Below are 25,403 nucleotides of genomic sequence, written 5' to 3' on the forward strand. Positions count from 1 at the left end.
GCCTTAATTTCTAACTGAAGGGTTATTTGTACCACTTAGTCTCATTCACCTATTTTGTCCACCTCCCAGTCGCTTCCCACTCATAACCAACATTTTGTTCCCACCGAGTCTGTTTCCATTTAGGATGTAATTCTTTTTATGGCTGAACATTCCATTGTGTGTGTGTGTGTGTATTTTTTTTCCTGTGCGAGAGAACACTTCCAATGTGGAGGTTCCTCAAGACATGTGTCTCTTTGAATTGGTGTTTTCATTTCCTTCGGATAAAGACCCAGAAGTGGATTTGCTCCATCTTCCGGTGGTTTTAACTTTTTGAGGAACCTCCAGACTGTTTTCCGTAATGGCCGCACCAGTTTGCACTCCCACTCGCAGTGTATAAAGTTTGTTTGTTTTTCTCTACATCCTTACCAACAATTTTTTGTTTTTTGTTTTTTGTTTTTTTGACAGTTGCCAATCTGACAGGTGTGAGGTCGTCTTATTATGGTTTTGAATGTCATTTTCCTGGTGATTAGTGATGTTAAGCATCTTTTAGTGTGCCTGCTGGCTATCTGTAGGTCATTTGAGAAAATTATTCAAGTTTTCTACCCATTTTTATTTTATTTTTTATCTATTTATTTATTTGAGAGAGTGGGGAGAGGGGCAGAGAGGGATAAAGAGAATCTTTTTTTTTTAATGTTTAGTTATTTTGAGAGAGAGAACATGAACAAGTGAGGGGCAGAGAGAGATGGGGACAGAGGCACTAAGTGGGCTTGCGCTGACAGCAGGAAGCCCGACATGGGGCTCGAACTCACGAACCACGAGATCGTGACCTGAGCCAAAGTTGGACGCTCAACTGCCTGAGCCATCCAGGCACCCCTGTTGTAGCTGTTTGTTCTTTTATAGGTTTGGTTTTGGTTACCATGTGTTTCACATACACCAGTGTTATAGCAGTCTATTTTAAGCTGATAGTTGCTTAATTTCCAATGCATTCCAGAAGTATGACATTTGAGGGCCCTGGGTGGCTCAGGGAAGCATCCAACTCTTGATTTCAGCTCAGGTCATGATCTCATGATTGGTGGGATGGAGTCCCTCACTGGGCTTTGTGCTGACAGTGTGGAACCTTGGGATTCTCTCTCTCTCCCTCTTTCTCTTCCCCTCCCCTGCTCATGCACTCTCTCGCTCTTTCAAATAAACTTTAAAAAATATTAATAAAAATAAAAGTACATTTGTACTCCCCCCCAACACACACACATTTTATGTTGCTGATAACATATTTTACATCCATTTTTTTTTTTAATTTTCATATTAGATTTTTAAGTGGCTGATTCACTACCTGTATTATTTGCCTTCGTTGGTGAGATTTTTTTCTTTCATATATTTTCTAATATTTAGTTATGGCCTTTTCCACTTAAATTTGTTTTTAATTCCTTTCTTTTAATGCGTATTTTGAGAAAGAGAGTGTGAGTGAGGGAGCAGCAGAGAGAGTAGGAGAGAGAGAATCCCAAGCAGGCTCCACACTGTCAGCAGCCCAATATGGGGCTCAGTCCCACAAACCGTGAGATCGTGACCTGAGCCAAAATCAAGAATTGGATGCTTAACTGACTGAGCCACTCAGGCATGCCTTAAGGAAGACATTTTAACTTTCTTTGGAAGTCTGTTTTAGTGGTGGTGAACTTTAGTTTTTGATTTTCTGGGAAACTGGGGATCCTTGGTCACGTCATGTCGGGGCTGCCTTAGTGGGATGGCTGAAGCTAGAGCAGATGTGAGCTGGGGGGATCCCTGGGCGTGCCATGCTTGGGGCACCATGACCCGAGAGTTGAAGCCGGAGCAGGGGGTGCCCCGGGCAAGCTATACAAACACCTGCGATTCCTTGTCATGAAACCTGTGTATTTCTTTTAGATCAGTTATCACAATTGGTACATCTGTTTATTTGCTTTGCTCAAATTTAAGAACACCTTGAGAGTACTGATCTTAACCTTTCTTTTAATCCAGTGTATTCCCAGGGCCTAATAGAGCAAAGGTAGGAGGAAATTCCTTTAGGGATGAATTTGTGAATAGTATTTAACACGTCCTGTTCACTTTCCTGTCTTTGCCACTTATGTTAAGCTTCTCGAGAATCGTTCTGGTGTCTCTATTTTACCATCCAATAAATAGAATAGTATAGATAGCAAATAACTAAATAAATAGGGAGTTAGCAAAATCACATGAGTACAAGTAAAATTTGCTTTTGCTTTTAGTGTGCAAGTTATAGGACTCAAATTTTAGCAAGACCCAGAGATACAGGCATTATGTTGCATAAGACTTTGTTATAGTAGTTTAACACATATCACCTATTATTGTGCTTACTGTATATATTTTTAAGACTTTATAAACGTAATCTTTGTAAAGTTACTATAAGATAATTTTTATGAGTTGATTCTATTATCTCCATTTTGGAGAGGAGGAAACTGAGGCAGGGCTAAGTAAAATATTTTATATAAGCCCACATATTCAGTCAATAGGGGCAGGGATTCAGTGTAAATGTGGATTTAGGGACAGGATTTGAGGTACATTCCAGGAGTTACACTATATAATAATTGGTTCATTACAGTGGTGGAATGAGCAAGAGGTAAATACAGGGAGGAAGTGAAATTCAAGGCAAAGGTGACCTGGAAGTTTCTAGTTTGGGGTTCGGGGATCTTTCTGAGAAAAGAGCACAAAATATGAAACAGATTAAAGTAAATGGGTTTAAACCTGAAGAGAGACATTTGTACAGAAAGGTGTAAGCTAAGTGATGGTAACATTAAAACATTATAATTGCCATATAAGAAGTATTTACCATAGTCCAAGCAACCCATACATTTTCATTCATAAAAATCACAAGCGGTCATTTATGAATATGATCTGATTCATTTAGAGAGACAGATGGGAGGTTTATATGTCAGAGAACTCACCAATTGCCATATATAGAAAGTAGTCGAATTCTTGGGTTTCACTGAGCTCATGTAGAAAGAGTATTGGATGAAAAGGGAAGAAGCCAAGTACAGAATTTGAGGAAGATTTACCATAAGTATTACCCTAGAGAAGATCAGCTACCAACAAACCATGATTTGAGAGGAGAGAGTAAAAAAAGATTTTTTTTAACTATAAGAATTTCTGTAACATTGTATTAAAACAAAAAACTCACCCATATCATGTTTCTGCATTGAAGTTCTACTTCAAATATGATAGATATGCCATGTAAACATAGAGCTGACTAGTGCCCACTGGATTGGGCAACCGTCAAGGTCATTGGTAACCTTAGTCTTGGAGATAACAGAAAAATTCAGATTTCTCTGGTTTCAGAGCAATTAGGATATAAGAATGTGGAAATATGAAATAGGCTGCTTTTATAAAAAAAAAAGTCAATAAAATTGAGTGCCATTGAAGATAAATCATTGCTTAGCAAACTGTCAATGACCTATTTTTTTGTGGTGGGAGTATGGAGCTCTGGGGGAGTTCCAGGCATGGAAAAAGTGGTGGGAACTTGGAAGTGATGCTGAAAAGAACTAAGATGTTTCTCTGTCATGGTTGTTTCTGATCTGAAGCCACCAAATTAAATGAAAATTCATGAAACGTAATTAGTGCCAAATAGAGAACATGTAACAGATTTTCAGTAATAGTGGTGCAAATCGAGAGGATCAAAAGACAGTGAAGAGTTAAAAAGTAGTTATCGAAGGGCTAAGTTCTACTCGCACATGGATAGAATAAGCATTTACAAATTAGTGAATGTGGATATAGATTATACTAGCAGATTTTCCATTTAAAGTAGTCACTTTTCAGTTACACCTAATAGACACAGTAATAATTGTAGTGCAAGAGCTGTTTTGCTGTTCAATGCATCATTTGGCCATAAAGTTTTAGAGTAGCGTACGTCAAGATCGTACGCAATTAAGATTTTTCTAGTATTTTTGAATCTTTATTTTGTCCGAAGACATAGGTTATGGTTCACAAGTGTGAACTACGTCAATTTAAACTTTCAGGGAGTAGCCTCATTAGTAAAAATAACAAGAAACACCTAAAATAAATGCTAACAACAAATTGAATGAGCTATTAACAAACTAGTATAATTTTAACGTGTTACCAAAATATGTTTTTTTTTTTCACTTTAACAATGTCTTGAGTGTCACACGTGCATTTTACACGAAAGCACATCTCAATCCGTGTTTCAGATAGGAACAGCCAAACTTCAAATGCTCAAAGCCACAGGCAGCTAGTGGCTGCTGTGTTAGCAAGCGAGGATTTAGACAATTTTATTGACTAATAAGAAATTCTGATGATTCAGAGAGATCCGTAGAGAAAGTAGTGTTTCTAAGTGATGGTGGTTTATCCTTCAAGTCTTAAATCATGTTTTCTCTTTTGTGAGACTTCTCTGAACATCGTGGGCAAAGTACACCTTTCCATACGTATTTACCTAGCATATGTTACTTTGCTGTATAATCTATTGCGTAATAGTTATTTGTATACAAAATACTGAACTTCATAATGCCGAGATCCATTTGCATCTCTCTCCAACCCCTACTTTATTAATTTAACAAGACTTATTGACTGCATATTTACTATCAGATACTGCTTTTTGTGCTTAAAATACAACTGTGGGGAATAAACTCACTGACGGTATAGGGATTACAGTTGTGGAAAATCAATTGCCCAGTGGAAAAAAAAAAGGAATTAAAAGTAATTGAGGTTTTAACCTTCGGTGATAGTCTCTAAACAACAGGTTAAACTTTACAAAGTGATGCCGAACAGTACAAAGACTTCCACTTTGATGTACAAAAAGAACCTTTCATCGAGGTCTCAGATGGAAAAGAACTGATTTGATGGTAGTTTGCACGACTGGGTGCTTTAAAATGACCTTGGCTCAAAATTTGAAATATGCTAAAAAATAACTAAATACATTCAGGGAAATGGTTTTCCTTTAATATAAGTAGGCTTATCAAGCTGTGGTAGAACTTGTACCACATCAGCAGCGTTCTGCCAGGTCCTGGGGACCAACACTGGATGTTGAGAATTCTGGTGTTTGCAAGCTTAGAACATCCCGTGCAGGGGATTCGGGGATGACCACTAGGTGTTGAACTCAGTAGCTGAGAATACCCTGTAAGCGTTTCAAGAGCTAATCTGGATGACTTTTCAAGCGTCTGCCGTCTTTCAGAAAACAAGACACTTGATGATGCAAGTGTAGTAGAGAGGGGGCCTCTTAATCACAGGGGCCAGTAACGCTACGGTTGACCTCTAGGAAGCGTGGCTGGTTCCACTGAAATGCTGCCAAGATGATTAAGTGAAAATGAATATCTGGCACAGACCACGGTGACGTTGAGACTGTAGGAGCCCGCTAGTTTATAGGATGCTGTGTATTTTACACTTCTGTATTTTTGTCCATCTTCCCTTTTCTTTCTTTCAATGTGGGAGGACGGTGCTGTTCTCGTAGGTATGCTTCTTTGCACTGGTGGGTGTCTGCACTTTCCCACAGTGAACTGCATTATGATTTATACTGTATTTCTCTTTGTAAAGATACAGCTACCAAGTTGGAGCTGCGTGGATGCAGGGATCCTCCCTTATCAGGATTTTGCCAAAACCCAGCACCCCAGCCGACGTACCGGGATACTCAGAAAATGTTGAATGTTATAAAACTGAATTCTAAAACCAGAAATTTTAGTTAACAGTCTGCTTTTGCTGCTGCAACAGCACTGTAATTGCTTTGCTAACATCTACGCTGCCCTTCTTCCTATCCTCAGTCCAATCTGAATTATATTGTTTTTGAAAAACTAATGTGATCATACCATACCAGCCTCAGACCGCATTGGTCATCTCCACCTTTCTTTGCTCCACAGCTTTGTTGACTTCCGACCTTTGCTGACTGCTCGCTTGTACCAAGAGTAACCTTCCATATCACCCCTCCACCGTCACCCCAACCCCAGCCTTCAGTGACCCTCACTTAAATCTGCCTTGCATGGGTCTGTTTCTTCTGTGGATCTTGGAAAGATCATGTTTCCCTCTTTTGCAATCATTATCCCAGTTCTACATTGACATTTAGTCGTCTCATTATTTGATGGATATCTGCCTTCCCATTCAATTATAAGTTCCTTGAGAAAACTTATTGTGTCTACTTCTGTGCTCAACATTATATCATCCTACCTAATGCCTACAAGAAATGGTTAATGCACATTGGTTAAACATATATAAATTCATGAGCCACAGACCCATTATAACTTCCACGTGTCTAGACTAAATCTTTCTTTATGCCTGCACTCAGAAGTATCCTTCATATGACAGAAAAGACAGATGAGGAAAACCTCCTAAACTATATAATCTTGTGCTTACTTAAGCAGAAAATATTCTTTTTAACGCAGGGATTATCTCCATAGACCCTGAAGAGCAGTTAATACTTGTTCTACGTAAAGGTTAAATTTTATTTTTTATATGTGCTCATGTAGTTAGAAATTAATATTCTCCTAAGTCATTGAAATGTTAAATTCTCTAACCTTCTAAAACACTTCATTTTTTTTTCCCAGCTTGAGGCAAGACTGAGAAATGAAATAAACTCTATAAGATACTAATATCCTTAACAGGTACTGAACCTACGAGCTGACAGATTCCGTGGGTTCTGTCATGTTTCACTTTTACTGAACACTACACTTGAGCATCCAAAAGTAAGTTTATCAGCAGAAAAAACAAAACAACATTTACAGGGGTGCCTGGTGGCTCAGTCGATTGGGCGTCTGACTTCAGCTCAGGTCATGATCTCATAGTACGTGAGTTCGAGCCCCACATTAGATTCTGTGCTGACAGTACAGAGCCTGCTTGGGTTTCTCTTTCTCTATCCCTCCCCCACTCCCGCTTGCCTGTTTTCTCTCTCTTTCTCTCTCAAAATAAATAAACTTAAAAAAATACATTTACAGCAGAATATAAGAAATGGTGGCTTTATGTTATTTATATATAACGTATAAATCTATATAACATATGTATATAACATAAAACATTATATATCATATACCATATATATAAATGACAAGGTTCATTATATGAAGAGAATTGAGAATTTTGAAATATTTTGCCTAAATACTGATTTAAATTAAAAGTGCATCTAATTATCACCTAATTCTTACCCTCTTCATAGCCTCATTCACTCTTATGCCCATCCATTTCTTCCATCCTCTGCATTCGGTTGGATATTTGCTCTGCCTGTTTCCTTCCGACATGTCTTAGAGATTTCTCCTGTCCCTCCCTTCACCTGTCCCCCAATCATGGCTCTCTCGGATACTCACTTTCCATTCTCTGTCTTAATCTGACTTCTCCAGTGATATGATATGGCCCCTCTTTCTTTATGTTTCAATTACCTATATTTGGGTGTAGGGGAACTATGTAAAAAAGTTTCAGAAGCTAAATTTATACAGAAATCTAAAGTTATTTACTCGTATGTGTTAAAAGGTACTGGTGTGCCTTTCTCGGAACTAGCAAATGGTCACTTGAGCTCTTGGCTTGTGTCTGAATTACCGTCTATGGAAGTACTAAGCTCCTAGTGTTCTAGAAAGTGCACCAGCTTTGAGGCAGATGGAACTAGAGAACACATCATTCCTACCTATTGCATTTATTTCATGACCACAGGCAGGTTGTTTCAGATGCCTAAGACAGCTGTCAGACAAGAACATAACATGCCCCAGAGAGCTATTCTGAGGGTCAAACGGTAGACCTTGTTTGTAGACCTTCCTTTTTTGCTCTACTGCCTTTTCTGTCTCTCATTTAATCTTTAGTGCACGTGCCTTGCCATAGATTTGCTGCACCTTCTACTTTGTACCTAACTTCATTATTTCTCCTCGGTCAGAGGAGAAATTTTCAGTTGATGTTCTTAGTTGACCAGAAGATAACAATGAAAACTTCACTTTTGCACACAAACAAGTACCTGGCATTCTGCTAACTCTATTTACATTCCCTCCCCTGCCTCCTACCCCCACCCCCTCCCAGTCTCTACCCTGGGACCATTTGCCTATAATTATCACATGTGGCTAGACTCAGTAAATTTGAGTACTGGCCCAAGATCACCCAGCTAACTAATATGTGAAAAGGCTGGGCTTTTATTCAAGGCCCATGCCACCACGTTACAACAGAAAAGGACTTATTTAAAAGTAAGTGCTTAGAACTTTGTTAAAGCAGATTGAGACAGGATGGACTAGGTCTCACCTAGTCATTGCTTTTAATCACTCTGAATTACAGTGATGTCCTCCTTGGTTTTATTTATTCTTTTTTATTTTCAAATGTATTCTTAATGCCAAACTAAGACCTCTTAAGATATTGTAAATATAAATATTTCAAATGTCTTTTTTTAAATAGGCTGAGAGTAATGGTTACTTTGGGCCTTTTAGATCTTCAAGAAACAAAAATTGGCTGATGTAATAGAAAGGTAATTTAATTCTTTAATTTATATATTTTGAACTCCAAAATTCAAGAATACTTTTTTTTTTCACTCTAACTAAATCAAGTACCGAGGAAATCTGTTATGTTCCCAATCCAGCTAGCATTCTGTCACTCGTAGCCTGAGCAGAGCAGAATCTTTCTTAGTAGCATGTACTTATTGAAAATACAAGGAGTATATTCAGGTGGTTTAAAACCAGTAACAGCCAGTGTATCTGTTGTCCTTTGCTTTCCAGTATAACCATGTGCTTTATTACTTATTCTGATAAATCTCTTTTTGGCTAAGCTGAAAATCTCACAAGCTATAATCTCTTTCCAGGTCTAACGCTTAAAGACCAAGTTCAGTATTTCATCCTGAAAGTGAGACTCAGTTTACTAGAGAAAAGCTTTTTTAATCTTCATATATGGTCTGACATACTGGATTTTATTTAACAGCGGAATTTCTTAGACAAGTACTAGGCATTTCTTCAAAGAACCTGACCAAATGCTAAAATCCATTTCCTTCTGAAATTGCCGTTGTTAAATTAGACCTAAAACATTTATGAAAGTCATTTTGCCTTTCCAGCAATTAAAGAGTTCAAAAAAAAATCACTTTGTGTTGCATAGCTTTGAAATCATTATAGTTCTCCTGAACTGGCCCTTCAATTTGCTCTATCAAATATTTTGCAGGTTGCCTTAAAGCGGGAGACATCAATTCCGAACAGGTGTGGAAAAGGGTTTCTTGATGTCTAAAAGTGTCCTTATTTTAAACGCATTTTAGCAATTTTAGCACGTCTGCCGCTGTGAATTCCCATGCACGTAGGTGGCCAACTCATTTCGCTTTAAAGAGCAGAAAATCTGTAAGTCGGGATCATAGGCCTGATTTCACCATGATGAAGGGGCAGTTGGCCATTTACTGAAACCTGCTCCTTTCCTGTCTCGTTTTAGTGTTGATCCTCCTCATCGTCACCATGAGAAGACGGAAAAAAGAGCCTCTCATTTTCGATGAGGAGAGAGACATCCGAGAAAATATTGTGAGATACGACGATGAAGGTGGGGGAGAGGAAGACACAGAAGCTTTTGACATGGCCGCACTGAGGAACCTCAATGTCATCAGAGATACCAAGACCCGAAGGGATGTGACTCCAGAAATTCAGTTCTTGAGTCGACCGACTTTTAAAAGCATCCCAGACAACGTCATCTTTCGAGAATTTATTTGGGAGAGGCTGAAAGAAGCTGACGTGGACCCCTGTGCTCCCCCCTATGACTCCTTGCAGACGTATGCGTTCGAAGGAAACGGCTCAGTGGCTGAATCGCTCAGCTCCTTAGATTCCATCAGCTCGAACTCTGATCAGAATTACGACTACCTAAGTGACTGGGGGCCTCGCTTTAAACGACTCGCAGATATGTACGGCACCGGCCCCGAGAGTTTGTACTCATAGCCCCGGAACCTTAATCTGAAATGTACTGGAGAAAAAAATAAAGAAACAAAAGCAAAAACGAAACAAGGCAAAACAAAGAGACAAAACAACCCACTACATACAGAAAACAAGAACTCGACTTACTAGAGAGAACGGTTGTACATATTTCTCCATTTTTAACTGTTTGGGCGTTGGCCTTGGTGAAGTGTATCTCCATTAGACTTACCCAAGGGACTGCACTGACCACAGACTCTGAGCATTCGAAGGCTTTTTGATAAAACGAAACGCTCAGTGGTTTGTGAATAGATAGCAACTCTCAGATACCTGCAAAGCACCTAACCTCTATGAGCAAGTAGTGCCCTGTGTTGTCCGTGACCCAAGCGTGCCCTGTACAAACCTTCACGGTACTGCCAGTGAGAAGAACGACACACGATGTGCCATTGAAATGTCCTAGAACTTCTCGCGACTCAAAACTCGGGACCAGTATAATTTGCGGTGATGCTTTTCGCTTGCTAGATTACAGGATCCAGCGCAAGTTTACTGCTGCTGGTTAGCAAATATATTTTATTTAGCAGTATATAAATTCTTAGAAAATCCTCCCCGGTCCTCCAATACAAACCGATAAAATTTGGTTTCAGGCAACATAAACCGTTGTTTAGCAAATAAATTACGAAGGGTTCCAAATAAGAAAAAAAAAAAAAGGTAAATCATTCCTTTTGAGCTGCTTGTGGAGGTATGAAAAAAAGTTGCTGTCTATTCATTGATTTTTATTATCTCTTCTGATTTATACAGGAGACTATCTTTTCTTTTTTTTTATTTCATACATGGTGTTCTATTTATTTTGGAGCTCCAATCTCCACGAAATTCAGGTCCATCTGACTGCCTCATAGAACTAAGCTCGTCAGAACATGCTGATTTTTCTCCAGGCTGAGCTAAATGAAGGGAATGAAGCATGGATATGGAGAAGAAAATAGAGCAGTTGAGCCCTTTTCACATCTCAGAGAGGATCCCAGCTACAAGGACATACAAGATGTTCATCTGAGCCATTAGAATGTACCAAACAGTGGAATAAAAATATTTGTATTTTGGAAAGATTTCAGAATTGAGATTTGTTTTGGATGCAAGATTTATTTTTCAAGGTCACAAGTTCTCTATGCTCCAAAGACTTTTAAGAATTTGTTTTCCCCAACCTTTTTGGCTGTAACCGTATTGACTAAAAGACTGTTTATTTTTGTTTGTTTGTTTTTTAACACTACCTTAATGTGATGTTACAATTTTCAAAATCCGTCTTTAAATTCTGACGCACACACCTTCCTCAAGAACTAACCAAGCAATGTAGAAGGTCCATACTGGTTTAGAGGGTGCCAAGATGAGGAGACCATTTCAAGTGATCATGTGTGTTTAGGATGGGATTCTTAGAATACGAATTCTATGACTAAAATAATATTTCCACCTATCACTTTTTCCTAGAATAGTACTAGCTCAATGTGCATATATTGAAATAAGAATGGACTTTTTTCTTTCATTTCTCTCTTTCAGAATAATTTATTGGGTTCCTAATCAATCTACAGATAGCGGACCCTGTAGAGGAAATTGCATTTTAAAAGTGCTTCTTTCTGAAAGACAAACACTGGAATCAGAATATTCATATTTTGATGACGTGAGGAGAAACCAGGATTCTGTAGACTCATGATTCATCCTTAGAAATAAAGTAGGTGAAGGTGGCCTTCAGCCTCATCACAAAAGAAATAAGTCCGTCAAGCTGACCATCTGCACTCAGTCCTTTCATTTGAATACAGGTTTGTAAACATTGTTGTGGGACTAGATAGATATGCTTCTTGCTGTATTAATATACATGTATGTGAAAAACTCATAACAGTAAAAGATTCTGTTCATGACTTTTAGTCCCCTATGTAAGTGTTTCAAATAAAAAAAAAAATACATAGTACACGTACCCAAGTCAATAAAAGCAGAGTGTGGTGCAAGAACTATGTAGGCGTTAAATCAGCAAGGTGCTGAAAAGACAGTTTTGTAATAATCCCCTGTTGTCTGCAGGAAGACAAAATCGTTTAGTGCATTTGGATGATGATGTCAAAACTGTTGCACAGATCACTAAATGGAGGTTTGAGTGTATTTTAGAAAAGAATAATCACATCATTCACCTTTGTCTTGTTTTTAAGTATATATATATATATATATATATATATATATATATAAACATCTTTTTATTTTTTTTTTTCATATTTGCTGATCACAGATTGGGAAAAGAAAAGCTTAAATTTAAATAAAGATTTGAAATTCTTGCCTATACCCCCTTGCTCTTTTATGCGTGGACAATGACATCAAGACAGATACTAAACTTGATTCAGTGGGATTGTTAAAAAACTACTTGAGATGGCTGAGAGTGTGTCCTTAATTTAGATGAAATTTATATGAGGCTTTCTATCTAAGCTTACCGGTAACAGGGGTGAGTTTGTTATTTTAGTTTTTTGGGTTTTTTTTCCCCCTTCCGAAATCCAGTGCCATATATGATTATCTCCATAACACTTGAGAGGCTGGGTTTTAAAACCAGACCCTGTAATAATTGATTAAAAAAAAAAATCCATGTTAAACCGAGTCAGGAGATTCTCCAGAAGCATTTAAGTAGATCCCTATTATCTAGTCACTAAAATTCAGTGGTGTATTAGAACCAGCCAGAACCGGCTCCCAAGAACCAATGACGTACGTCTCTTCGCCATCCCCCTTCTGGTGATATCATTTGGTGGGTTGAAGTTAACCATGTAGTAAGATTTAGACCACCATGGAAATAAGCAAAAAAATTTTTTTTTCCTGAAGAGCCACTTATTAAATGTTCACCAACATTTCACTGATTAAATTGCTTTATAAAGGCAACTTTATGATCCTAAATATAGTATGAATGGAGTATTAAATAATAATCCTTGGAGCTACAAATAGGACCCACTTCATTATAGGAAGCAATGGCTTGATAATTTCAAGTGCAGACAGTGGTCTGGAAAGTCCATAAATTTAAATATTTTCCATTTGTCCATATAGGGGCACCATTAGAAACTCAAAGCACACCAAGTAATGCATATTTTTGAACAATTCAATTTCTTAAAAATTTTTGTATTTTATGGGGTGCCTGGGTGGCTCAGTGGGTGAAACATCTGACTTCTGATATGGCCTCAGGTTGTGATCTCGTGGTTATGGGATGGGAACCCCACGTCGGGCTCCATGCAGAGCATGGGATTCTCTGCTTGGGATTCTGTCTCCTCCTCTGTCTCTGACCTCCCACTCATGCTCTTTCTCTCTCTCTCTCTCAAAATAAATAAACTTAAAAAATATATTTGCATTTTACTTGTTACTGTTTATGTCAAGGAGATATGTCCAAGCCCCAATTCTGAATTATCACGGCATATTTTAAGTCAGCGTAAAGAATACGAAAACTAAATCTTATCAAGGGAGTGGGGCTTTTGCAGATCAAGTCTGAATTATCATTCTGGATTCACAGGTCAGTTTCGCTGTTAAAGCAATACTCTAAGGTCAACTGCAGACCCAAATTAAGAAGGAGAAACAGAAAAGATCAGCTCTGTGGAGGCAATGAGTAGATCCTTCTATAAGCAATTACTTAGATGAAGCTGTTAAACTTTCCTTTGACAAGAAGCTCACCGGAGGCTCGGTTGAGGTCAGGTAGCTGCCAAACACAGGCAGGAAGTAATCATGTTCAGGTAACAATAGCTGCCTTTTCACTCCACCCTCTGAGAATGTTTTAAATTATTTTAACTTCATGCACCATTACATTTACTACACTGGATGGTGAGCAGGATCCAGCAATTATTGTCATGTAAAAAGTGTAGTTATGCAAGATACGAGTATTATTTGTGTCACGGGCCACATGTCCAAAGAACTTACGTGCAAATAGTTACATCCAAATCTAAAATCCGAGGGAGCTTAAAATAAGTAGAAATATGTTGCAAAAGGCAAAAACCATCTAAATATTTTACAGTTTTTAAGCACTAGCTGTAAATATCAATCTCCAATTTTCAATTTTGATTTGAAGTCGACTGACAAACTGTTTTAATTAACCTCATTGTTTTTAAATCACTATTGAAAGGTTTATTTACAGATGAGCTCATTAAAGTTGATTAAAAGAGAGCTTCAACTTTTAACTCTTTCCAGTCCAGGATGGCTGGCGGCACAGTGTATATGACAATTAGCAGGGAATGAATTTCATTTTCTGTTAGTCTGTGTTGGTTATCTGGTCTTCATTATGCAGTTTTTAAAAAAGTATTCGTAATGTATATTTTATGTATATACGATGGTGTGTGGAAAGCTTGGCAGGCAAAACAAATGCAGTTGCGTGAGCTGACTCCTCATCGGTACAACCCAAAGAGCAAAAGAAGGAGTAATTGCATTTACGTGTTGAGTGTAATTGAAATTGTTTCAGAGATGGGGATAAGCCCTTGAGAAAAGCGAGACTTGATGCTGATTTGGCAGCCATTGTAAAGTCCATTTCCAGGGGTAATTTTTCAAGCGTGTGGCATTCTGACACTTTTTTTGTTATGCTATCTTGTACAGGCTCAGAGGTGAACTGTAAAAGGTAACGTGAGTGTGTGTACGTGCGCGTGCGCGGGTGTTTGAGATTGGAGGGGGTGGGGCATCGGAAAGAATGTCTGAAGCAATCTTAGAAAACTGGTCTAACATTACCTTGTTAATGCCAACATATTACTGTCATTTGGCAAATTCTTAATAAGCCATAAGATTAGAATATCTGATATTGACTGAAGGGAGCAATATTTTATTCGCTTTAAAATTTTAACTTGAGAAGGATTTTGGTATTAAGGGGAAAGCATTTAGCTGAACTATCTAAATAATTGGCTCACTTTCTTTTTATTGTGTAGATGTGATCTCATTGTTAACACAGACTATGGAGTTTGAATTATTTATTGTGGAATGTCACTGAGCTTTGGCCTTGAGTATCAGTGTGTTGTACTACGAAGTAACCCTGGTCTGTGGTTATAAAATCTGGGTCAGAAGGCAGTTCTAGCACATTTCTGCTATGCCCTGGATGCCATTCTAATTCTCTGAACCTTTATATCTTCATGATTAAAATTGAGTTAATTACTATCCTGTCTCAAAGGCTTGTGAGCTGATTAATTGAAAGTGCTGTGTAAACTGTAAAATGCTGTAAAAACAAAAAAATGTACGGCTTTATTATGGAAAATTATGGAAATTATATGATAAGGTTGATTATATGTATTGTTACGTAGTAAATACAGATAATGTCTGTTTTTGGAAACATGCATTAATGGAAAAAAAAAAAAAAAAGTATGCAATTAGTATCCTAAATTGGGAAAGCATTTTCAGAGAAAATTGGCATAATTGATTAAAGCCACTCCTCAAAAACAATCATTTTTGTAAGATCTTTAAAGGTTGAGGTATAATTCAAACCAATTCAGTCACTAATAAGAATTAAGGATAGCCGTATGGGCAGGGGATTACAAATAAATAACAATATTCCCTACTCGTGATCATGACGGAGTGAAAGACGAAGGCCTTCCACTGATCCCAGCCTCATTACAGATCACAAATATACGGGAACAGAGAAGTACACCATCTTCTAGAACATCCAGAGGAAATACAGTGTGGTTCTAGGGAACCCAAAGGTTTTGTCAGTCATGAGCGACATATGTATAATTAATAATTTATACACTTCAAAGAACTAAGGTACCATAATATTGACTACATGAAAACTATCCTGTGCTCTTGTTTTGATGACCTAAAACCACTTCCAATATCTTACAGAAGCTTGCTTATTTTAGCCTTTTATAAACAAAGAAGCCATCAGAGATTAAAAAGTAACATGCATAGGATACTATTGCTTTGTCAGTGATAATCTACTCATAAAATGAGTGCTAATAAACTTTCTCCTCAACTTTAGATATTAGTTATCTGGTTATTTGAAGCTCGTATGAACAACCATTCTAAACATACGCATTAATAGCTATGGAATTACTGAGAGTGTTGAGAAGTATGGCATACTCATACTCAAGGACATTAACTCTTGCATTTTTATTGCATTAATTCATGAAATTTTGCTAATCGTTTTTATTTTTATAAGCCATAAAAATGATATGCTCCACTACTGTTTCAAGCTGTATTTTGCTTGTGCGTAGACACTATTTTTTTAACATCAAGATCTGGCATATACATCAAATATGATCAATATTTCAAAAGTAATCAGTTTTATAAAACAGGTATGTAGAAATTGCAATTTATCTGCAATGATTTTATAAGGCAAAAAATAAAAAGGAAAAAAACTCACTAGACAAATTTAATGTATATTATGTTTCAAATTGCATATACATATTTAACATTATATATGAGCATACACACATGCCCCCCCAACACAATCTAAATGTTACCTGCTAAATGGAGTAAATGGCTTTTAACATTCTCTCAAGGTAATTATGACTGCTAGATGCAATCTCCGTAATTAAATTATGTGGGAATGCTGAAAAATGATACTGTACATTTGTAAAGCTGTTCTTAGATTCCAGTTTTTTTTTTTTTATAAAAAGAGAAATGAGCAATTCATGTAAGTAAAATATACAAGATAACTTTCAATGAAACTATTAATGACTATTCATGAGGCTTTATTATAATTATATGAAAAAAAATTGAACGCTTTTTCTGCAATGTTTTGACTTACGTAAGAGTCGGTTGAATAAATGGATATAACCTAGTTTTAAAAATGCTAATTCAATTAACCACAAAAATCCATCCTGAAAATGTAGTTCCATTTAGCCTGGGCAATGAGACATCATGCAAAAACTTGAAGTCTGATGTATGTCACAACCTGAAGAGATGATTTTTGTTCAAATCAAGCACTGCCTTTCAGGCAGATAGTCTGCTTGAGTACTAAGTACTTGAGATTTTTTTAGTAGATAAAGGAAAGTACAGTTTCGTAACTATACAAGTGAATTGCTGTATACAAAACGCCCAATGAATATGAATCAATTTGGGAAACCAGGCAGTGGCATTATGAGAGTTCAGTTTATTGCCACGATTTCTTGATGTGTGCTTTGCTGGGTTTAAAAATATTAAGAAGCTGTGTTGCAAATTAATTGATCGCCGAATAAAACAATTTCCCAAATTCCTGACAAACATCTGTGTCTGCAGTGGCTCACTGTTTAGTCCTGCTCCTCAACAGTGATGGTAATCCCAAGCTGGCTTCTAATTTTTACGTCTTGACTTCCTGGTACATAAAATGAATTCTGTTGTAGTTAAAGTTTGATGTTTTCTTCTAAGTGACTGATTTTTATGTGAAATCTTGTTAATAAAAGTGTTCCAGAGATATGTCATTTTAAGTTTCAGAAAGATCTAATGTAACATGTGGTTTCAACTTGCTTCTAAGCCTGTGAATCGCCCAAGGAAGGCATCGTTATCCTTTTTATAATGGAGAAAAATTGAAACCCAGAATAATTATAACTTATCCAAGAAAATGTGAAAAGTAAGTGGTAGAGAAAATAAGAGAAAAAATATTTTGCCCGTTATATTTTCTACTGTTGCAGACCTTCAAAAAAAACAAAAACACAAACAAAAAAAAACGTGTTCTGGTTTGTGAGGGTAAGAAGACAGTTGAAACTCATTTCAAAATCAGACTCGCCAATCTTAATTAACCTTTAGATTCCTTGCAAAGAGTGTAAGACTTCTTTATTAAAAAAATCTTTTTTTAAATCTCTAATTGGGGAAATGACATTAAATTGTATGTTTAAAAGTAGCAAGAAAACAAATACTGATATTGTCAGTAATCTAACATTTCAACTCTATTCATCCCCTATTATCTCTCTGAGGGGGTCCATCGACCTAAGAATGTACCAGATTGTAGCAGTATGGCAAACTAGATATTCTGGGGGGCACCCTCTCTGCAGATTTCTATACTTTTTACGGCATTGTTGGCTCTCAGGAGTGTAAGGAAAATCCTGAAAAGCCTTATACTTTCACAAAAAGAAAAAAAATAAAAAGAAAAAGCTGAATACATTGAAGATGAACTGTAAGCAAACATGAACGCTGAAGTTGCCCTGCAGACAGCTGTCACCCAGTGCTGAGCTTGGAGAAGGTAGCAAGACACCTACAATGAAGCCAGCACCCACGAAGGTGTTAATATCACTCGAGGCCAACTGTGCCCTTCGTTCCAGATTGTTGTTAGCCAAATATGAATGAACAATGAAAATCACCAGACGCATGAATGAGAGGTTTCACAGAAACCCCCAAGAACTTCAGATACTGTAATTATCAAAAACAAAAAGCGAGCCATATATAAAATGTTTTGGGAAATAAAAGGGAGAATAACACATGAATAAAGACATTGCCAATCATGGAGGTATACTTGCAAAGGAACCCAAGCGTCCATCTCTAAATTAATAATTCAATCTTGAAGCTAGAAAGCAGATGGGGTACCTGTACCATTTAACACTGCACAAGAGAGACTCAGTAAACTAAAAAATAGGTTGGAAGAAATGACCTAGGCTGTGGCATAGTGAGAGGACAAAAAGATGTGATCTATAAACGCAAGAGGGATAAGGATAAAATGTGGAGGTCCAGCATCCCTTGACCCATGGTGATCTCTGTTACTCAGAATTTCAACACGATGTTCAATTGCCTTTTTGGACTCCCATCTTCAAATGATGGTTTCACTTTGCCAGAGGCTTCCTGTGCCCCTGACTCTACAACAAGCTATACACTCTTTGTGGTTCACAGCTTCATTTATTCAGCTTGGTGGTCCACTTAACAAATATTGTTATAAATGAAGCCTCAATTCCAGTGAAAATAAATTGTGCACCCTCATCAAAACTTGGGGCATACCTATGAAAAGTGAGCAGGATGCCTAAGCAATGTGAGTTAAAGCTAGATAAATTAAAATTAAGCTCTGTGTTTTAATTTGTCTCCTCTCTCTAGGGAGTCCAGATGATTTCATCTGTGGTTACTGAAGATCAAAGTGAAACGTTAAGTCTTTCCTCTGATACAGGGAGTTTGTTTAGATTTGGACAGAAAAGATGCAACGTAATAAGGATATAAGTGACATAAATGAAAATGGTCATTATGATCCTTCCAGGTACTCTTTCCTGCCCCCCTTAGCATCCAAAAATCCTTTTATTAATGTGTCCTACAGCCAGAAACACAGCCGGGTGTGGATTAAGTCATTCTTCAACTCTCTGGTGATATGTCAGTTACTAGTTTGGCCCTGTCACAGATGTATTCATTTATAAATTTTATAAATACAATTGAACCGTGCTTTGCCATTTCACAATTTGGGAACCAAGTGGATTCTGTCAGTGCTAGGTTCACGTAAAAATCACTGCTACTATTTTTGTCTTTTCTATTGAGCATCAAAAGAGGGTCAGAGGTGGGTGTGGTGTTACTAGGACTTAGTCTCATAAGAAGGTAACAAGTCCAGGGTTTTATGCCAGAGATCCCTTAACCTTTGTACTCGAGGCCACTTATTTCCCTCAGCAGACAGAAGAAATTAATGAAACTTAGTCTTTTAGGTCCTGATGGGGCGGTGGAATGTACGTATGCCTATGATCATATGAAAGGGACCAAAGAAAAGTCTCTTTTGTATAAGCCTAAAAATGGGTCATATTCATTTTCCTTAGTCTGAAACTTAGGCTAATATCTAGCCTCTAAATTGAAGATAATTAGTGCAATAGTGTATAAAATTTTTTAAAAAATGAGAGTATTTCTTATTTTAAAAATTTGTTTAATGTTTATTTTTGAGAGAGAGAGAGACAGAATGTGAGTAGGTTAGGGGCAGAGAGAGAGGGAGACACGGAATCCGAAGCAGGCTCCAGGCTCTGAGCTGTCAGTGCAGAGTGTGACGTGGGGCTCGAACTCACAAGCTGTGAGATCGTGACCTGAGCCGAAGTCGGACGCTTAACTGACTGAACCACCCAAGTTCCCCAAGAGTATTTCTTATTTTTAATATGTATTGTGGAGTATTACTTTCGTTATACATAATTATATCAGGAGAGGCTTAAATCACATAAATGCTCCTTAAGAAACTTATTTATATGAAGTAAATTTTACCATCACTGCACATCTATTTTCTGAGGATGTGTATTATTATCACCATTTCACCTACAAGGAAAATGTAACTCAAAGAGTTTCGATGAGTTCGCCAATGTTCCAAAAACTTCATGGGATGGACCAGACACCTGAATGAGGCTAAGACCATTCTTCCTTAACACTATTACAATTGCTCATAATTTGAAGCTTAATATCACAATACTATCATTTCACCAATGTATATGTATATTTATTGTGCATCCAACAGTACGTAATTATAGGTGACTAAAACTTATTGCTTCCCTCTAGGTTAACATGTGGCCAGAGGGAGTAAATCTATAAAAACATGATTCTTTAGCTCTGAAGTGTTTAGGTGAGAAAGTATGTGAAATGGGTGTATAGTCACATTTATGTAGGCAGATCTTTGTTAAGTTTTCAATATTATTTCACGACAGGGGTGTATACGCAAACACAACAGGACTGCAAAGGAATTCCCGATAGACATTTGGGCAGTTGTAAAGCTTAACACTGGAGATTTAAGTGTTATAGATAGGGGTTAGAATAAGAAACTCTGCCTTAAAAATGAACATCCAGTACTGACCACACTGACTTAAAAACAAATGCTACTAACATTAATAGGCAAGAGATAGCTTTGCTACAAAATAGTCTTATCACATGTTTGTAATTGAAATCCTCTTGAAAACTATTGCTCTACAAGCAAATAGGGGCCCCTGGGTGGCTCAGTTGGTTACGCGTCTGACTTCAGCTCAAGTCACGATTTCATGGCTGATAAGTTCAAGCCCTGCATCAGGCTCTGTGCTGACAGCTCAGAGCCTGGAGCCTGCTTCGGATTCTCTCTCTCTCTCTCTCTCTCTGCCCCTCTCCCACTCACACTCTCTCTCAAAAAAATAAATAAATAAATGAATAAACATTAAAATAAACACACACACACACACACACACACACACACAAATAGGAAAATATGCCTATAGTTCTTGAACCTATTCTAACACTGTTAAGGAGAGATGCAAAAAATGCTGGTCAAAAGTAGAGTATTAATTGAAAACTGTAACTCAAATTAGTCTTAAGTTATGTCAAAATCCCTCCTCCCTTTTCAATTCGGCTTTCCCAAATCTAAACATTTCTTCTTAATTTTAGAAGTGCTCATTGAGCTTCTACTGTAAAACAGGTTCTGGTGAGACAACAGCTGAGTTAGACATTATTACTGCACACCTGCTAGACAATTTTCTCTGGATATGATTCCTGAATTACTAAATCATTAAGAAAATTTATCCTTGCGGGCTTAATGATGTACACCTCATCAGCATTTCTGGAAGTGGAACCTTTACGTTTTGGGATACCCTCTTCTGAAATGCCAAGAGCTACCATATGAGTGTGCAACCTCGTAGCTCTGTCCGATTCTCTGCCACGGACAACAGCCGATAAAGTTCTTTACATGTTCATGTTAAAAATATCGGTGGATCCAACTGCTCTCTACATTGGGTAAGAAAGTTTTATAATTATCAGTGATTTTAAAGCACTTCAAATCGTCTTCCAGAATTTGAATATCAAAATGAGCTAAGTTCTAATAATATGGATTATAAGCTACTAAATAAAATCCATGAATTCGTGTTAGTATAAATTAATACAGAATTAAATTAGGGATATAATTTTGTTTAATGTTCATGCTACCAAAAGCAATCTACAGATTCATTGCAATCCCTATCAAAATGCCAAAATGCTAGTTCTTTTTTCACAGAACTAGCATAATCTTAAAATGTGTGTGGAAACACAAAGAGCCTTTAATATACACAGCAATCTTGAAAAAGAAGGACAAAGTTGGAAGTATCACAATCCCAGATTTCAATATATACTACAAACCTATAGTAGGCAAACAGTATGATACTGACACAAAGATAGACACACAGATCAGTGGAACAGGTTAGAGAGGCCAGAAAGTAACCCATGCCTATATGGTCAATTAATGTATGACAAATGAGAAAAGGCTATACAATGGGGGAAAGATAGTCTTTTCCATAAATGGTGTTGGGAAAACTGGACAGTTACCTGCAAAAAAGAGGAAACTGGACCACTTTCTGACGTCATACACAACAATAAACTCAAATAGATTAAACAGCTAATTGTGGGACCTGAAACCACAAAACTCCTAAAAGAGAACGTAAGCAGTAATCTTCTGGAAATGGGTCTTAACAACATATTTATGGATCTAGCTCCTTAGGCAAGAGGAACAAAAGCAAAAATAAACTATGTGAATCACACCAAAATGAAAAAAAAATCTTTTGCACAGCAAAGGAAACCATCAACACCACAAAAAGGCAACCTAGTGAATGGGAGGAGATATTTTCAAGTGATGTATGATATCCAAAATATATAGAGAACTTCTACAATTCAACACCAAAAGAAAGTAAAAAAGAGGACTTGAATAGACATTTTCTCAAAGAAGACTTACAGATGGTGACAGATGAAAAGTTGCTCAATATCACTAATCATAGGGAATGTAATCAATAATATAACAATGTTGGGGCGCCTGGGTACCTCAGTCGGTTAAGTGGCCGACTTCGGCTCAGGTCATGATCTCGCGCTCTGTGAGTTCAAGCCTCGCGTCGGGCTCTGTGCTGACAGCTCAGAGCCTGGAGCCTGTTTCAGATTCTGTGTCTCCCTCTCTCTGACCCTCCCCTGTTCATGCTCTGTCTCTCCCTGTCTCAAAAATAAATAAAACGTTAAAAAAAATTAAAAAAATAATATAACAATGTTTACATTTCTTGTGGTAAACATTGAGTAATGTATAGAATCATTGAATGAATACTACACACCTGAAACTAATATAACATTGTATGCCAATTATACTTCCATAATAAAACAAATTAAATTAGGAATAAATAAAAGTACTTCCTTGCAATTGAATGACAACCAATACACGGTGAAGAGATAAAGTTAGGAAGTTATCTATGGATACTAAAATTAGGGTGTAATGTTTGATAATAAGCATATTATTTACATACTCTCCAGGTTTCTTCCACAAAATATTAACTACAAAGGAAAAATAATAACTTTACAGTGGAGAAATCTGGCAGACACTGTCTTAATCAGCTAATGATCTGATCACAAACATTAGGACAAACCGTTCCCAAATGCCTCTTGACATTATGCACTGAGAAGGACACAACATCACTTCTGTGGTATTCCTAATGGATAATGTGTTTCTAATCAGGAAATGCATGATGTAGACCCAAATTGAGAAATAACCTCTGAAGCAGTGAGTGTGTAGGTTTCAAAAAATATCAAGATCAATAAATTTTTAAAAGCTAGAGGATATTCCAGATTCAAGAAAAATAAAGTGATATATATGCAATACATCTATTTTCACAGTTAGAAGATATATATATATATATATATATATATATATATATATATTTTTTTTTTTTTTTTTTTTTTTGAGAGAGAGAGAGAAAGCGACCACACAAGCATGTAAGAGGGGTACAGGGAGAAAGAACGAGAATCTTAAGCAGTCTCTACACTGAGCACAGAGCCCAAAGCGGGCCTCAATCCCATGACCCTGGGATCATGACCTGAGCTGAAACCAAGAGTTGAACACACAACGAACTGAGCCATCCAGGAACCCCTCAAACTATATTTTTATGAGACTATAACATGAAAGCCAATTTAGCCTCTGCCAGACCACAAAGTGATATCATGTTTACGTATTTTGTGTATGGCAAATGGAACTTTTGAGTACAGTAGAAACAGAATATTAAACAGAGGTGGCATTACCTTACTGCCCAAGTAAAATTAAAATAAAAGGCAAAACACAGTATGAGATTTTCACATGGAAATGCTAATACATATAATTTAGACTTAGAAGTCGTTTCTATGGTGATTGCCAAACTTCTACTAATCACTGTTTTTTTTTCTCATATACCAGTATATTCTTTGTTATAAACTGCTAAAAAATGCTTTATAAGGTATTTATATTCAACCAATAGAATATAAGTAGGCATTAGTTAATTTTCCCAGAAACCCGTTAGTTTTTTCAAATAAGTGTCTGTAAAGATTGCAACAAAAGTTATCATTTTTCTATGATATGAATGACAGAGTACCTAATTGGATTGGGATAGATTCACTTGGTGGAAATCTATATATTAAGATTAGAAATTTTCTTTAGAAAATGTTAACTGTGGAATTATAACTTGTAACAAACATTATGAAGTGATTTTTTAAATGGTCTATTTATCATTCATTGTACTTAAGCAAATAATAAATGGCCTAATAGTTTGAGCCACTGTTAAGTAGGTGTTCAATTATTTGTTGTTAAAAACTCTGATAGAGGCATAGGGTGTGAGTGAAGCATTTTCTACACTGAAATATTTTTAAGAAATTTAAATTATTGAATTTAAGCAGATGATCGAGTTGAAAGACTATTCTCTAACAAGTAATGTTAGTAAAATAGGAAGATCCTATACTTTATATGTTTTAATGGATGGCAAAGATACCATATAATTATAATGTTATATGTAATCAACACTATTAATATTGTTAAGTATTTTTTTCTCTGAAGAAGCGTAAACTATCTCTTAGCCTTTGAATGTATTCTCCATGTGTATAATTTACACATGATATCTCTGAGGTGAGAGACGAAGGGATCTAGTGCCTAAAGGTTGGCCTTGGTTGGATAGAGAAAAAGATAGTCCATAACTCATATTATGAAAGAAGATAGGGCATATTGCTACCAACATAGGTAGCTTAATGTGGTAGTGGGATCATGTCAAAGTTCTCTCCTAATTGTTTTTGTTTTTCTTGGTGAACTAGAGAGCAGTCATCAGCAGAACGTGATCAGGTGGAAAGACATCTTGATGATGAAGGAGAAAAAAGGTAAGAAGCAGACTTCTAGGGAGAAAGAAGAGTGAAAGAATTAGAGAAACAGAGCAGGACCTCTGACAGCAGAAAGAGCTCAGCACCCTTGAATTTACTGATTATGACCAGAAATCAAATAAATTGTCCCTACCTTCCCAAATCCCAACATACTCAATACAGTTTTTAAACAAAGGTAGATAATAACTTTCTAATTGCTGATTTACTAGGGTTATCAAGCTGTTAACACACACGCATGCGCGCACACACACACACGCACACACACACATGCACACACACATCTTGAGGTGGAGTTTTCAGAAGTAGTCATTAGGAGGGACAGTGTAGTATCACTAGGCAAAGCTTCTATATGTAAATTCCTGGATTGGGCCAATTATCTGAGTGAGTCTGGACAAGAGACTTGCCTCTGTGGCTCAAAATTTTCATCTATGTAGTAGGCTTAGCAATAGAATCTACTTTATACGGATGTTAACAGAATTAAATTTGTTAATACTTATAAAATACTTAGAACAACAGCAGGCACTGTGTTTGCTAAATAATCTTATCAAACTGAAATCGTACATCGTTTATTACTGAGTTGCTTTAAAAAAATAAAGTCAAATGGGTGAACCAATAGAAAGAACCTATCTTCATGGCCTATTT

The 25,403-nt window shown here is 36.9% G+C and overlaps 1 protein-coding gene across 1 annotated transcript in view; it reads left to right on the forward strand.

Moving 5' to 3' along the window:
• The window catches only part of CDH7 (cadherin 7), a 121,176-nt gene extending 109,235 nt beyond the window's left edge, over nt 1-11,941 (forward strand). Inside the window, exon 12 of the mRNA XM_042962757.1 lies at nt 9,331-11,941. Within this exon, the coding sequence (XP_042818691.1) occupies nt 9,331-9,824 (494 nt within the window). The 3' untranslated portion in view covers nt 9,825-11,941. The remainder of the gene's footprint in view (nt 1-9,330) is intronic.
• The last annotated feature ends 13,462 nt before the right edge of the window (nt 11,942-25,403 follow it).

This window comes from Panthera tigris, chromosome D3 (assembly GCF_018350195.1).
Source record: "Panthera tigris isolate Pti1 chromosome D3, P.tigris_Pti1_mat1.1, whole genome shotgun sequence".
Taxonomy (NCBI): domain Eukaryota; kingdom Metazoa; phylum Chordata; class Mammalia; order Carnivora; family Felidae; genus Panthera; species Panthera tigris.